Source organism: Solanum dulcamara, chromosome 2 (genome assembly GCF_947179165.1).
Source record: "Solanum dulcamara chromosome 2, daSolDulc1.2, whole genome shotgun sequence".
Lineage (NCBI taxonomy): Eukaryota > Viridiplantae > Streptophyta > Magnoliopsida > Solanales > Solanaceae > Solanum > Solanum dulcamara.
This window is the reverse complement of record NC_077238.1, coordinates 1,554,580-1,571,019: the sequence shown is the minus strand read 5'-3', so window position 1 is coordinate 1,571,019 and position 16,440 is coordinate 1,554,580. Positions and strand designations below refer to the sequence as shown.

Below are 16,440 nucleotides of genomic sequence, written 5' to 3'. Positions count from 1 at the left end.
TTCTCGTTTTAATTTTTGTGATATTTTTTATATTTTTTCAGAGTTAATTTGACTAAATTTTATAATTTAATTAAATTAGATTAATTTAATATTTTTTAAATCAAAATCAAAATATTCAAAAATTATATAAAAGTACTATAAATTATAATTTTTTCTCATATATTAATATAATGAAGAAGTATATCATAAAATGCTTATTCAACAATACATAGTTTAATCTTTCACGTAAATTGAGATAAAAAGAGTAATACACATACTCCTACTTGGTAGCACAATAAAAATAATAGAAACTAACTTGATATTATTAAAATAACATGAAAAATCTTTTCAATTATTCAATTAGTGCATATAACTTAAATCTGAACAATTGAAGTTGTGATCGAATGATAAATACTCCTCAATTATTAATCAAAGATCTTAGGATCAAGCCTTAAGTAATGAGTCCATCTTTACTAAGGAGCACTTTAGCTCCAATATAAAAAATTTCGATACAAATCCCAATATAATCAGGTTCAATGTGGATACTAGTAATACATGGATAAACAAAAGTAAAGATAGAACTGTCCTTAGTACATCGAACTAAATAATGGATAGAAAATAATCTCAGCATAATTAATTTCAACATAACTAATTTTATCATTATTAATCTCAACAATTATAACACAATTTATTTAATATTATTCTTATACACTTTACTAAACAACTCTCCGTAATCATAAATCAAATGATCCATTACAAATTTTAGTACTCAAAAAGTCAAAAACACCCTCACATCTACCTACCTAGATCAATTGTACATATATATATATATACAAAAAGTCAAAAATATCCCTTTACACCTATTTTCGCCTTTTTGAGTACTAAAATTTGTAAAATTTATATACTTTACCAAACGACCCCTTAACAGTCGTAGATCAAATGATAAATTTTACAAATTTTAGTGCTCAAAAAGTCGAAAATACCCTCACATCTACCTACCTAGATCAATTGTACATCTATTATACAAAAAGTCAAAAATACCCCTATACCTATGTTCCTATTTTAGATCCAGAATTTCTTCAATTTGGAGATTTGTAACGTGGACTTATTTTTACGGTTAAACCCCCAACGGGACTGAATACATACAATACATTACCCAAATTCTCTTTCCTTCTTCAAATTCATGCATCACAACAACAACAACGCACCGTGAGTTGCAGATCGGATCACGCTCTTACGGCGGAACACGGCGGAGCACAGTCGCTGCCGAACAACATTGCCGTTTGATACTTCCATTCTCGCTCAAGGTGATTTTTTTTTTGTGATTTCGTTGAGGTTTTGATCTGTTACATCGATCTGAGGTTAATTCAGTTTAAGTGAATGTGAATGTATTAGAAATCGCGTTTTTTGATGTTGAATTTTGTACATGCATTGTTTTACTCAGTTGTCGGTGTAGTTTTTTGTGTTTGAATTGGTGGAGATTGGTGATCCGTGTGTTCAGTTATGATCTGTCATTTTTGAAGTTGATGCGTGAGGTGAATTGGATTTAACTTTAGTATTTCATTTGTTTTAGGGGTGAAAATGAGTGAATTTTTGGTAAATCATGTTTTGCTGGCGCTGCAGAAAAGCATTTTTCACTGTGAATTCGTTTATGAAATTGAAAGATATGATTTTAAGTTAATAGCATCGGTTCAAAGTTCGATTTTGACATGTAAGAGTTATATAATTTATATGTCAATTTAGCAGAAAAAGAAAGCTCTAGGAGATGGTCTGAGTAGAATGTTTTAGTAAATGTAGTTCTTTTTTTGTTTTTGTGTGTGATCTCAGATCTGTTTCTGTATGATCTGTGCTTTATGAAGTTGGCGCGAGAGGTTGATTGGATTTGATTTAGCATTTCATTGTTTTAGGCGTGAAAAAGATTGAATATTTGGTAAGTCATGTGTTGTTGGTGCCGCAGAAAAAGCTACTCCATTGTGAATTTGATCATGAAACTGAAAGATACGATTTTAAGTTAATAGCATTGGTTCGAAGTTCGACTTTGACATGTAAGAGTTATATAATTTACATGTCAATTTAGAAGAAAAAGAAAGCTCTAGGAAATGGTCTGAGTAGAATGTTTTAGTAAATGTAGTTCTTTTTTTGTTGTTATGTGTGATCTCAGATCTGTTTCTATATGATCTGTGCTTTATGAAGTTGGGCGCGAGAGGTTGATTGGATTTAATCTTAGCATTTCATTGTTTTAGGCGTGAAAAAGAGTGAATATTTGGTAAGTCATGTGTTGTTGGTGCCGCAGAAAAAGCTACTCTATTGTGAATTTGATCATGAAACTGAAAGATACGATTTTAAGTTAATAGCATTGGTTCGAAGTTCGACTTTGACATGTAAGAGTTATATAATTTACATGTCTATTTAGCAGAAAAAGAAAGCTCTAGGAAATGGTCTGAGTAGAATGTTTTAGTAAATGTAGTTCTTTTTTTGTTGTTATGTGTGATCTCAGATCTGTTTCTATATGATCTGTGCTTTATGAAGTTGGCGCGAGAGGTTGATTGGATTTAATCTTAGCATTTCATTGTTTTAGGCATGAAAAAGAGTGAATTTTCGGTAAATGATGTGTTGTTGGTGCTGTAGAAAAAGCTACTTCATTGTGTATTTGATCATGAAATTGAAAGATACGATTTAAGTTAAGAGCATTGGTTCGAAGTTCGATTTCGACTTGTAGGAGTTATACAATTTATGTTAATTTAGCAGAAAAAGAAAGTTCTAGGAGATGGTCTGAGTAGAATGTTTTAGTAAATGTAGTTCTTTTTTTGTTGTTATGTGTGATCTCAGATCTGTTTCTGTAAGATCTGTGCTTTATGAAGTTGGCGCGAGAGGTTGATTGGATTTAATTAGCATTTCATTGTTTTAGGCGTGAAAAGGAGTGAGTATTTGGTAAGTCATGTTTTTGTTGGTGCCGCAGAATAACCTACTCTATTGTGAATTTGATCATGAAATTGAAAAATATGATTTAAGTTAATGGCATTGGTTCGAAGATCGATTTCGACATGTAAGAGTTATATAATTTTTATGTCAATTTAGCAGAAAAAGAAAGCTCTAGGAGATAGTCTGAGTGGAATGTTTTAGTAAATTTAGTTCTTTTTTTTGTTGTTATGTGTGATTCCAGATCTGTTTCTTTATGATCTGTGCTTTATGAAGTTGGGCGCGAGAGGTTTATTGGATTTAATTTTAGCATTTCATTGTTTTAGGCATGAAAAAGAGTGAATTTTCGATAAATAATGTGTTGTTGGTGCCGCAGAAAAACCTACTTCATTGTGAATTCGATCATGAATTTGAAAGATGCGATTTTAAGTTAATAGCATTGACTCGAAGTTCGACTTCAACATGTAAGAGTTATATAATTTACATGCCAATTTAGCAGTAAAAGAAGGCTCCAGGAGATGGTCTGAGTAGAATGTTTTTAGTAAATGTGTTTTATTGATCATTTAGTTCTTTTTGTTGTTGTTGTGTGTGATCTCAGATCAGTTTACTTATGATCTGTGCTTTTTGAAGTTGACACGAGAGGTTAATTTTGGATTTAATTTTAGTATTTCATTTGTTTTAGGCGTGAAAAAGAGTTAATTTTTGGTAAATAATGTGTTGTTGGCGCCGCAGAAATGCCCAATTCACTATGAATTCGATCATGAAATTGAAAGAGTACGATTTTAAGCTAATTGTATCGGTTCGAAGTTCGAGTTCGACGTGTAAGAGTTGTATGACTTACATGTCAATTTAGCAGAAAAAGAAAGCTCTAGGAGATGGTCCGAGTAGAATGTTTAGTAAATGTGTTCTATTGATTATCTTGTACAGTTCTTTTTTTGTTGTTATATATGATCTCAGATCTGTTTTTTCAGCAAATCTACTTAAAGTAAATCTTAGTAGTTATCCAGAAATAAGACTTTAGTCTGATGTGATTCTTATTGTTTCCTTTTTTATTCTGGCTGGAATACATTCTAGTGATTTTCTGAAAATGTGATAGTCTTAAAGCCTTGTATTTTACCTTACAATATTTCAGTAGATTTTCCGCATATGAATATTATTGTTTGGTACATATAAAAAGAACACGGACAAATATTAGGTGAACTTGCTTAGCTTTTCCTGGTTGTTTCAATTATGCATGACGGAACAATGTATTTCTGACTATTGCTTAAATTCAGCCTTCTATATGATAAATACTATATTTCGTAAGCCTCCATCAACACAATCTCTCCTTTTGGGGTTTGCAACATAACCTCTAGTTCAAAGTCGGAATCCCCGAACCAATAAAAATGATTTCTACTTCAGTATACTCATGCTAAAAAGTTATTATCTTATTCATGTGATGAGAAAGATGAGAATTTAAGAGAAGCAAGTATCACGTTCATAGCAATTTTGTTTCCTAAATTGTTTAGAAATCCTTCTATTTTGGTGGGGGATTGTTATTTCTCTGGGACAAATCTATTGAGACAGTCAAAGAAGCCAAATGGGAAACCTTTGTCAATGAATCTGAGCATTTCTAGTACCTGGGAGTGCACTGGTTATTTAGCTCCTTTAGTCTCTCTCACCTATTTTTATTTATAGTCTTTCATTTTTTCTTCTGCATTTTTAACTTTGTCTATGGTTTACATCTGGGGGATAAAGGATTTGAGCCTAACATTATTGTTGTGGTTGTAGGATGTCTGTTGATGCGGAATTTCCCAATGGTCCATTCATCTTAACTGATGAAAAATTGCCTGAAGTGGCGAATTCAGCTGTTGCATGTGAAAATGCATCTAGCAGTGGCGCTCTTGTGTCTACAAAAGAAACTTTGAACTGCCCTGCTGATAAGGGTCAAATGGAACATAATCCAGTCTCAGAGATAACGGGCATTGAAGAAATGAATGGCGAATCCGGTGGTTCAGACAAAAAATATGATGACGAAAAATTAAGTAACGGGAGTGCAGAAGCTGCAAATGCAGGCAACAGTGGAGACAAGTTACAATGTGACCAAAGTGTGACAACTGAAAATGCAGACACTGATGGTGGTCAAGGTGCACTGAGCATGGTCGCTGAAATCACAGGTGTCAATGAAAGAGGAGGTGATTTTAATGGTGTTGTTAATTTAATATGTGAAGAAAGTGCAAATACTGATAAGGTAGAGAGAAATGGCCATAAGGTACCTAGCACAGAGATTAAAGCCTTTGAAGAAATTATGGGTGAATCTAGTGGTTCAAGGGAAAATGATAAGAGCGTGGATGCTGAAAAGGGGGATATCAACAATTCAATGGATATCGACCCTGTTACTGAGACAATGGAAGAAGGCATGGAAGGAATGAGAGGCGAATCTAGTGGCCCTCACAGAAGTAATGATGACGGAAGATTAAGTGAAGAAAGTGCAGATACTGAAAAGGTAGAGAGCGATGGCCAAATTGAACCTATCACTGTTACAGAAATTAAAGCCGTTGAAGAAATTAGCAGTGAATCTAATGGTTCAAGTAAAAATGATAAGAGTCTGGATGATGAAAAGGGGGATATCAACAGTTCAATGGCTATCAACCCTGTTACTGAGACAGTAGGCATGGAAGAACTGAGAGGTGAACCTAGTGGCCCTCACAGAAGTAATGATGACAAAATATTAAGTGAAGAAAGTGCAGGATCTGAAAAAGCAGACAGCAGTGAAGACAAGTCACTCTCTGACCAATGTGAGAATGCTGGAAATGAAGACAGTAACAGTCAATCGGCACCCAACATGATCACAAAAATCAAAGGCATCAATGAAATAGGAAGTGATTTTAACTGTGATGTCAAATTAGTATGTGAAGGAAGTGAGGATACTGAGAAGGTAGAGATCAATGGCCAAAGGGAACCTAGCACTGTTACAGAGATTGGAGAAATTAGGTCTGAATCTAATGGTTCAAGTAAAATTGATGAGAGCACAGATGCTGAAAAGGCTGGTAGCAACAATTCAATGGCTACCAACATTGTGACTGGGATCAGTGGATTAGAAGGTCAGTCTAATGGTGTAGAGAAAATTAAGAATAGTTCTGAGATCACCGCAATAGACGTTGAGTCTAATGGTGCAGAGGAAATAAGTAATGATAAATTAGTACACCAAGAGAGCACAGAGATTGAAAAAGCAGACAGCCAATGTCAAAAGATTTCCAATAGCACAAGTGAAATCCAAGGAATTGAAGATATAGAAGGTGAATCTGATGTCACAAACAAAAGGACTGATGGAAACTCAACATCTGAAGATAGAAAGGATGGTGAAGTAGCGAATGATAGCCCTCCAGCTCATAAAGGGTGTGTTCCTAACCATCTAAATGCTATTATTTCTCCTTTATCCTTCTTTTGGCATGACTTAGTGAAAGCAGTCTCCAGTCCTGCCCCCTGCCCCGCATAAAAGGACCAAAAGTATTTCCTTAGACTTAATATTTTGTAGGTGATTTCATTAGACTCAATATAGTTGATAAGTATAGTTGTGAGCAGATTTATATGAGCAGGAAAACATCTGTTCCTTTTGCTGCTAAAGAGAGATCTGTGGTCCAATTAAAAAAGAATATTGATCAAATCAATATCTTTACTTTTTTTTGCTCTGCCATTATTCCAGTAGATATGCTACTTATATTCAGGTGGTAGTGGAGTTTACATTGCAACTGTAACCTATGCCCTCATGTTTTTATTATGAAGAATTCATATATTCTCTCTCCTCTGTCATGAACACAATATTTGTCTGATTCATATCTGATTTCATAGTGAGAGGTTCATAGTCTGCCGACAGATAATTATGGTTCTATCCTCAATCACATTTTCTATTAAGAGATGTACCAGTGCAGGGAGGCAGATGAATATGCGACATTCCCATTTATGTTTCTTCTTGGATGTATGTGACTGATATCTTATCTTGCATTTAGTGGCGGCATTGTTTTCATTAATGGAATGTATATGGATCAGTATCACTGGAACTATAGACTTGATTTTTGTTTAGCAGCTTGATATTTATCTTTTTCAAAGTGTGTTAAGAGATTAAACTGATTAACCAACTTGAAGGGCTTCATGTTAATTTGTCCGACTGCTGTAGAAGTGATTCTATTTACTAGGAAAACATATTGATGCTGAATTTTCCATGGCTCTTCTATTTTCTGACCTAAATTCTGCTTCAAGCAGTGAAATCCTTTGCAGCATTGATGCTGTCGCATCTGGAAAGGAGAGCGTGAATAGCTTGGATGATGATGTTCAAAATGTGTGCAACACAGTCTTCGACACTATATGCAATGAAGAAATTGCAAGTAAATTTGATGGTGACAAAGATATAGATGGCAAAGTGATGCACCAAAGAGATGAGGGTTCCGGAAGATTGCATGCTGATGGTCTAGCTAGTGAAGGGTGAGTTCCTAACTTCTGAAGTTCCACTGTGCCCTTGGTTAAGGATGTGAAAGTAACCCGAAAATATCTCAACCCCGCATTTTGGATGGAAGGAAATTAATTCCCTTTGGATTTAGTGCGTACAGTCTCTGCTTGTTATTAGACACAAAGATTGAAATCCAAGTTAACTAAAAGTGACACCTACTGAGTCAAGTAGATATAGCTTTTATGGTTAAGCAGTTGATGAGAAAACTCGATTTAAATTGATTATTCCAATCAGTGCTCTTCCCTGAAGACAAATCTTTTTCTCCTCACTGTAGTGAACTTCTTCTAGAATTTCGGCATGAAACGCACCCAATGATGTTACCATGAACCTAGAATAGCTCATTGGAAACCAGTCTTCGAATCTCGGAGGAGGCAAACAGTGTCTCTAATCTTGTTTCCTTTCACTCGTGTCGTATTCCTAAATCTACAGCACTCCTTCCAAAAGTTACGTCGTGTGACTGCTGATTAATTTTGGTTGCCCCAATTTGACGGTTATGAAGTTAGTAATATGTTATTTGCTGCTTTTACTATCTTAGGGCCATCTATGCTTCACCTAATTGGTAGATTTCTGGATAGCTATCTGAAGATCCGTTTGTATTATGACTGCAGGAAGTCCAGTGATGCTGAACTTTCACGTGGCCCCTCTGTTTTGGCTGATGCAAGGTTGTCTGAAGTAGAGAATTCTTTTACTTCGATCAGCAGAGATATGTCTAGCAATGATGCTATTGCATTGGGAAATGAAGCTAGTAATAGCTGTATTTCTCATGGTCAAAGTCCAGCTGATATGGTTCAAGAGATCATTGGTAAAGCAATAGGAAGTGAATCTAATGATGTGGACAGAAGCAGCAATGACAAATTGATGTGTGAAGACTTTGAGGATGACAAATGTTTCACTTGCAGTAGTCCAGCTGCTGAAGGGTGAGTATATGGATTTTAAAATAAACTTTGTTTACTTCAATTGTACTATATGGTTGAGGATAGAAACTCGCCAAATAAAGACACATCTTTATAGAATAAACCTTTCTGGGTTGATGGTGACTTAAAGTATATAAGTTAGTAAGTTAGTTTTTTCCTCCTTTTTCTGCTCGGAACAGTCCGTCCCATGCAATTAGAGAAGTATTAACTAACAAATTTTATCTGTTGTTTATCCGTAGTTATACAATTTAAAGTCTTTAATGCACGTATAAATATAGTATGTATATATGATTGATGTGCAAATTAGTAATTAGGTTCAGAATGGTGAATGAGTATATTCAATAATGGCTGTTACATGTCAAATTGGACATGAACGAAGTGGAAAAAGGCAAGTTAAAAAGAATGACAGCCCAAAACCAAAAGAGAGAAGAGAAACAGTCTTCTTGTCTCGTGGGGGTTGATGAATTTGCTGCTTTCTGCAAGGAAGAATACAATCAGGGGTGAGTGTGCATGTTCCTGTGTGTATTTGTAGATAGGTTAATGGGATAAGGTCATATACTACCACATTGTCACACCATTAAAGCTCGAGGCCATCCCTCATCTGTGATGAATAATTCACATAGACTATAGTCCAAGGCTCTGAGGTAACCAAATTTTCCCACAATCCTAGTTGAGCAAGAAAAGAAACAAAATTTTGGGTTGCAATTCAATCTCTGAATTCTCAACTTATTCCCGGTGTAATTGGCAGATAAATGTGTTCTGTTCTAGTCAATGCTATTCGAAGAAGAATCCACTCTTCCTCGTTTAAAATCGTCTTCATTTTCAAATAGTTGTTTAGAGTAAAAAAACTGAAGTCTTTGACTATTTGGTCCTGTGATGTAGGATGTCTTGTAATGCTGAGTTTTCCCAAGGCCTATCTACTTCCGTTGATTCAAAAATTTCTGAAGTTGGTAATTGTTGTGCTTCAAATACTGAAAACCTGTCTAGCAACGACGCTGTTGTGGATGAAAATGAAGATTTGAATAGCTCTACTGATGACTCCCAACTGCTGGGACCTAACTTGATCAGAGAGGGTAGTGGAGTTGAAAATTTGGAAGGTGAATTAAATGGTGGTGATGACAGTATAAACAACGGAACACTTCACAAAAAATGTGAGGATCCTGAAAAATCACACAACAATTCAGATAATGTGGGGTACGTTTCGAACTATCTAAACCTATTCTGTTTAAGCAATTAAGGATATAAATCTATGCAGATAGAAGAGGCTTTTTGCTGTGTTATCTGTTCCTCTGATCTGAATAAGAAAGTTTCAAAATGGAATGTCTGTTTCTTGTGTGCCATTCATCCAAACTTTTAATAACCTCAATCTTTGTGGATAACTAAGTTGGTCTCTTGGTCTGCGAATTTAAACTTTCAATTGCCCTCAAGTTCCACTTTTAATTTTAATTACACATGGTAAATTGGTCTTTCTACCATACTCCACTTTCCAACTTCCAAAAAGCTATTGAATATTGTGATACTTTTGGCATTGGTCTAACTATTCCGCCATTTTGTCAAGATAAATAAGGGGGATTCTATCATTAGTTGTTTTCCCTAAGAAAAAAGTGCGGCAACTATAAATCCATGAGCTATTATTTGTAAAAGGGCTCCATTAAGTTCCCTATCAGTTATAGGACTAATTCATATAATTATGAAACCCGTATGGGTATCTCCTATGTCTTTTATTTTTCTTAAAGAAATATTGTTTTTTTTTCCAAATAATTTAGTAGTTTATATTTAATAAAAAAAGATAAAATTGATTATTTCAAACATATCCACTCACTCGAGTGTACCTGCATTAGTTTTGAATATTAGTGAGGTGGCGTGACGTATATGTTCGCTGGAATCTCCATGATTTAGATATAAGCCTTTGTTTTCCAGTTATTCAAGTCAAGTATCATTCATACGTTATTTCATGAATGCTCCTGTTGGAAGAAGAAATTTGTTTATTGCTTATGCTTTTTTATTCTTCATTTATATTTAAAAAACAATTATGGGTTGTTACAGATGCAATTATGGTTGATAGTTTGTATGGCAGATCACCTTTCCTCCAATTCAAAATGTGAAAAACACATAGATCACTGGTATAATATTAGTTGTCTCAAGGATGTTCTTTTATTGATCAGCTTATAATGGTTACCATATATACAGTCCTGTGAATTTTTTTGCACTTATAGTGTTCGTTTTAAGGGGAGCCTTGGAGTAACTGGTAAAGTTGCTGCCATGTGACCAGGAGGTCACGGGTTCAAGCCTTGGAAACAGCCTCTGGCAGAAATGCAAGGCAAGGCTGCGTACAATAAACCCTTGTGGTCAGGCCCTTCCCCGGACCTCGCGCATAGCGGGAGCTTTAGTGCACCGGGCTGCCCTATAGTGTTCGTTTTCTCTACCAATACAAGTAGCACAGCAACCAAATTTAAGTTTTCTCTGAAATATACCTTCAAGTCTCAAACATTTTATAGGGTGTGCTTTTTGGTTCATCTATTTATGTGGAAAAATGTTTGTTTCTTTTGGAGAACTCAATATGCTTTAATTGTATTATAAGCTTTTTTCATCCTTCTTTCTTAATGCAATCATATTTTTTGACAAATAGGTACTGTCCTTGTTGATGCGCCCACAATATAGTGTTGTTATATTAAACCAAGGATTCACATTAATATTGTAAATTTTCCACTTCTGAATCTGAGGGGATTTTCTCCCATTACTCACTTTTCATTTTCACCGGAAGTTTTACTTATATTTATATTTAGGTTCCTAGATAGGGAAGTTTTCTTTAGTCTTATGATCTTGTTCTATCCTAATTTCCTTTATGATTTGGTGGTTGATGCTAATGAGTTGTTGGATTTCTTATGTCCTGGAATACAATGATTAGTTAGTTTATCATGTTATCTTGTTGCTTTTGCTTGTAATTTTTTAATATGTAGTATATCAGAATTTCCCTTGATGTATTGACACGATTAAGTAAGCTGTTTATTATTCTTGTCTTTTAGGGTGCATAGTGATGCTGAATTTTCTATCGACCAATCTGTTTTAGCTGATGTGAAATTGTGCAAAGCTGGAAATTCTTCTGCTTCAAGCATTAAAGATGAGTGCCGCGATGTTGTATGTGGAAATAATTTGAATGACCCCATTCGTGAATGTAAAATGGTGCCCAATATGGCTATAGAGTTCACTGACATTGAGAAAGAAGGTGAATCTACTAGTGTTGCGGACCAAATCAGCGATGACAAATTCATACATGAAAGTGAGGATGCTGAAAAACCACCGAGCATAAATATTGATGAAAGGTAAAAGCACCTGACAATCTGTACACTACGCAGAGGATTTCCCTCAGAAAGCAAAAATGATCGCCCTTTGCTGAGTAAACTATCTGGAACGAAAGCCAAATGTTTTTGGTTTCACAGTCCCTTTCATTTTTTATGAGTTGGCAATTAATAAACTTGATCTTACTAATATCCAGGTGGAGTTGAAGTTTAGGTTAATTGGATTACTAAATACAACATGGTTATTGTTTAAAAACTTGCACAGTTTGATGAATCATTTATTTCCCTGAGAAAGCTAATTAATTCTGTTTGGCTGGTGAAACTATTTCGAAAAGGCAAACTGTTTCTTGTCACCCTTTTTCCGTTTTCCATGTCCACCAGAAAAAGGTTATCTTAATTACTGATTAAACAAGAAACTTATGTCCATGTGTGGTATAAGTGTTAAGTTTATTGAATTTCTGAGTCAAGCATGGTTCTGGAATAAATGTATTCAGTTTACTTCATTAAAAACAAAACTCACAGTTCTTCACAATAAAATAAAATAAATAGAACTCAAAGTTTTCGTAATAATAAAACTTTTGCAGTTTTAGTGATTTTGGTGAAAAATGTTCATCAGCTACTCAACTAGTGTTCCTCTCAAGAGAGGAAATCTGTGTCTCATGCTTGTAAACGTTTTTTCCCCTGCGTTTTGGGTTGAAATAGTTGATGCTCTGAGCACTTATCAATGGTCATGGCATCAATGTCAGTCATGATTTCAGTGCATTAATTTTGCAGCCGCACATTGAGGTAGACCAATGTACTTCAGTTTTCAGTGATGAAGGTCAATTTCTTCTCACTTTTTAGTGTTCTTAAAAGTTTTATTTTTATCTGCTTGTTTGCTTACGTTTCTTTTAATATTTGTGATCTTCTTAACTCGATGAGTTGTTTATCATGGTTAGAAAATTTCATATGATCTCATGATTGTAGGATGTCTTGCAATGATGAAAGTAGCCACGATCAGGCTACTTTGGCTGATTTAGAGTTATCTGAAGCGGGAAACACTTCAAGCAGTAGAGATGTTTCTAGCTATGATGCTGCAACATTTGAAAATAAGACTTTGACTTGCCCAAGTGAAATTGATGAAGAGTCAGCCATCATGAGCATAGAGATTGCAGGCACTGAAGAAATGACAGGTGGTTCAGACAGGAGTAATGATGACAAACTAATATGTGAACAAAGTGGGAATGCTGAAATTTCAAGCACTAACGAAGTGTTGGCCACTTCGGCTGAATGTTCCTCTGTGGATGTTGCAGCTGTAAAGGATATGAATGAGATTTCAACAAAGGGATTTTACTTCCTGATCAGGATGCCAAGATTTGACGATGAAAAGATCCGAGAACGCATCAAAGTTGCTGAGCTAACTGTTGACGAGAAAACACAGCATAGGGATGCCTTTAGACAAAAAATCAGAAACAAAAGAGTATGTTTCCTAGATTCAATATTTTTAAATCTCTTTATTGTGGATTTCTTCATAAAACTTAGTAGGAATATTATTTTAATGAGCAGGCCAATTGCCAAACCCATGGTGCTGAATTTGAAGCTGCCAAAGCTCTAGAGAGAGATGCTAGAAAGCAAGTCAGGACAAAGCGTGCAGATATCTCAACACTCCAAGATATAATTGATAAAGCAAAGAATGCAGTTGCTGTTAGTGAAATTGATAATAGGGTATGGATTTGTGACAATGTCTCGCTTCTCTTCAAGTAAAAAGTTCTAATCAGCAACTGGAGGGTTTTGTTTCGTTCTATGAATTTGTTGTTTATGTTGCCTGATATATGACCTGCAGATTTGTAATATGGAGCACATTATTGGACATGAAACTGTACCTCTAAAGGAGGAAAAGCTTCTAATTCGTGAAATCAAGCAACTGAAGCAGCTTCGTGGACAGCTTTCCTCTAACATTGGCAACCAGGATGAAGTGCAGAAGTCTCTGGATGAGAGAGACGTAAATGAAGAGCGATTGAGGGTGGGCCCTCTAAGATGCTTTAATGCTCCTCTGAATACAACCTTCTACTGCTTATCATAATAGAATTGATTGTTATCAAGTGGTGTCATTAACATTGTGCATTCAAGAGTAAATGCTCGACAGCAGCATTTATTCGAACATGCTGTCACTTTTTGATACTTCATGTTATGGTTTTCTTTTCCTTTTAATTTGCCTTAACCTGGAGCCAAATGTGTGCAGGCCTTGAAGAAAGAGCTTGAGAACCTCAAAGTCAAGGTCTCAAAAGCTGAAACAATTGCGATGGCAGCTAGCCGAAAATTTGAAGATGAGAGTCGAAAGCTCAAAGAATTGCAAGCACAGTTTAAAGCTGCAGATGATATTCGCCAAGAAGCATATGAAGAATTGCGGAATTTAAAAAAGGGACTGTATGAGAAGGTTTGTAATCACATCCGAGTATTGAACCTTAAACTCTTATCATCTGTTCTCCTTTTGAGGATCCCATACTCTCTTCTCCTGCCCCCTGTTGGTAGAAAAACTTTTTTCTACAGTTTTACTTCACGATACAGACACAAACATTTTTCCTTCCCAAATTATTTGTAAACTGGGTTAGTCTGTATTTACTAATGCTTGAAGCTGGCTGACTTTTGAATTTCTTTCTTTCTTTTACGTGCAATTTTGTTAGTTAGTACAAGTCTCTAGTCCTGTCATTTATTTGTTTATTTTATTTTCTATGGTTGCATAATTCTAGTGGCTGGTTAATTAATTGCTCAACTTAAGCCAAAAATCATGTTTGATTGAGGACATTCTACCGGATCTCATAATGCCTGAAAATGCAGAATATTCATTTCCGGACGTACAAGGATATAGCGACTTTGGCTAGTGATCATGCACGAAAGAGAGAAATGGAGGCTCTTAATCATCTCTGTGTGAATCAGGTTGGTCAGCAACTTTATTCTTAGATGTCTACCAGAGAAATTCCATGCTTGCTTGTGTCTAATTGTTACTCTGTCAGGTTGAAAGGTACATGGAACTTTGGAACAAGAATGATGAGTTCAGAAAGGATTACATCAGGTGTAATACAAGGAGTACAGTAAGGAGATTTGGGACCTTGGATGGTGGTTCACTTGGTCCTGATGAGGAGCCAGCTGTTCTTCCCAGTTACCGGGTGGAAAGAGTTAATAGGATGGTAGCTAGTGTAGATAAAATTAATAGTGTGTCACAACCTCCGATCTCTCAGCAAGGAAAGCAAGTAGTAGTTCTTAAGGATGAAATTAAGGATGACAATATTGTTCTGCAAGCAGCGGAAGGGGTGAAACAGGTTGAGAAAACGAAAGAGGCTCGCAAACCAATTCAAAGAGAGAGTACGGTTGATGAGCCAAAAGAGGTCGAGCATCTGCAAAATGCTCAGGAGCTAGAGGCTGCTAGAAAGGAGGAGGAACTGAGGAAGCGTGAGGAAGAAGTCAGGTTGAAAGAGCAACGGCGGTTGGAGGAGATTGCAAAGGCTAAGGAGGCATTAGAAAGGAAAAAACGCAATGCAGAAAAGGCCCAACTGAGGGCTGAAATGCGAGCCCAGAAGGAAGAAGAACAGAGACTGAAGGTAAATCTTCAGCTTTTTCAAAGCAGATTTTCAAGTTTTCCGCACACATCCTGTGAAAGTAATAGGTTTCTCTCAATAAACTATTGTTTTATATGCCCGAAGTTTTAAAATCATATCTTGTTTAATACAGGAGAAGGAGAAAAGACTGCGGAAGAGGGAAAGGAAGAAGGGTTCCGTAGGTGAAACCCACAGCGAAAGTAATGATGGTGAAACTGCTTTGATTTCCACCAGCCCAAGAGAAACTGTCAAGGAGTTCGAGGCTGCTGAGCATTCTCAAACAATCACTAGGAGAACTCAGAAACCGTCTCAATATACAAAACAGATGAAGACTAAATCCATTCCTCCCCCGCTTCGAATCAAAAGTAAAAGGAAATGGCAGCAGTGGTTTTGGTTATTTCTTTCTTGCCTAATCGTCATTGCTCTGTTCTTCCTAGGAAACATCGGCTTCTTCTCCCATCTGAAGCCGCCAAAAAAACCTGGATATTAAGGTCATTTCATTACCTTGTTAGATTTGGCTCGGAGTGAAGACGACAGGTTTGCTTTATTATATCTTATAGATGAAGAGATGAAAGACCATTCTTTTGTTCTATATATACATAATATGTTGGTTCATCATAGTTTTGAACATTTTTGGTTCTTAATAGAGTGATAAGATTTTTTTTTAAGTAACAGAGAACGTTTTTATATTGGTATTTATTACTTTAAAAAAAACAGATACTTAATAATCCTATTGTTCGTATTGTGCTTAATGGTAAAGTATTATCCAATTGTAGTCGAGCGTCGACTAGTGTTTCTTAATTAGTACTATTTTTCGATATTATTATTATTATCGGTTGTTTTCTTCGTTTGAGTTACCATGGCTTCTTCACTACTATAGTTCCTTTCAATATTTGTTGTTATGCTTTACTTGAGCTAAGGGTATATCGGAAAAAGTCTCTCTATCTTCACAAGGTAGAGGCAAAGTTGCGTACATATTATCTTTTTTCAGACCCTACTTATGAGATTATACTGTATGTTGTGGTTGTGTTACCATGCAATAACACTTGCTTCTTCAGTAATTATTGGTAGATGATGATTTATTTTAAGTATATACCATGTTAGTATTTGTTAAAAAGATCATTCGTCTCTTTATGTACCCCCTTCGCCCAATGTGTTATAAAAAAATTCCTAATAATAAAATGACCTAAGAGCCTGTTAGCTGCTATAGATAAGCTAAGCTAAGCTAAATAAGTTCAATTATTTTTTTGGATTTATTTTAAGTACTA

The 16,440-nt window shown here is 35.5% G+C and overlaps 1 protein-coding gene across 1 annotated transcript; it reads left to right on the top strand.

Moving 5' to 3' along the window:
• Positions 1 to 1,071: 1,071 nt before the first annotated feature.
• Positions 1,072 to 15,942, top strand: LOC129879916 (uncharacterized). Its single transcript, XM_055953656.1, has 13 exons — positions 1,072 to 1,286; positions 4,669 to 6,276; positions 7,141 to 7,359; positions 7,993 to 8,301; positions 9,181 to 9,492; positions 11,325 to 11,621; positions 12,564 to 13,056; positions 13,143 to 13,301; positions 13,420 to 13,599; positions 13,819 to 14,013; positions 14,415 to 14,513; positions 14,591 to 15,175; positions 15,306 to 15,942. Exons 2-13 carry the CDS (start codon positions 4,670 to 4,672, stop codon positions 15,660 to 15,662), a joined length of 4,812 nt encoding a protein of 1,603 aa, XP_055809631.1. The 5' UTR covers positions 1,072 to 1,286; position 4,669; the 3' UTR covers positions 15,663 to 15,942.
• Positions 15,943 to 16,440: the final 498 nt, after the last annotated feature.

Coding starts and splice junctions, on each gene's coding strand:
- LOC129879916 (XM_055953656.1), top strand. CDS start 4,670: ATGTCTGTTGATGCGGAATTTCCCAATGGTCCATTCATCTTAACTGAT. Junction 8,302..9,180: donor AGTAGTCCAGCTGCTGAAGG/GTGAGTATATGG, acceptor CCTGTGATGTAG/GATGTCTTGTAATGCTGAGT. Junction 9,493..11,324: donor AACAATTCAGATAATGTGGG/GTACGTTTCGAA, acceptor CTTGTCTTTTAG/GGTGCATAGTGATGCTGAAT.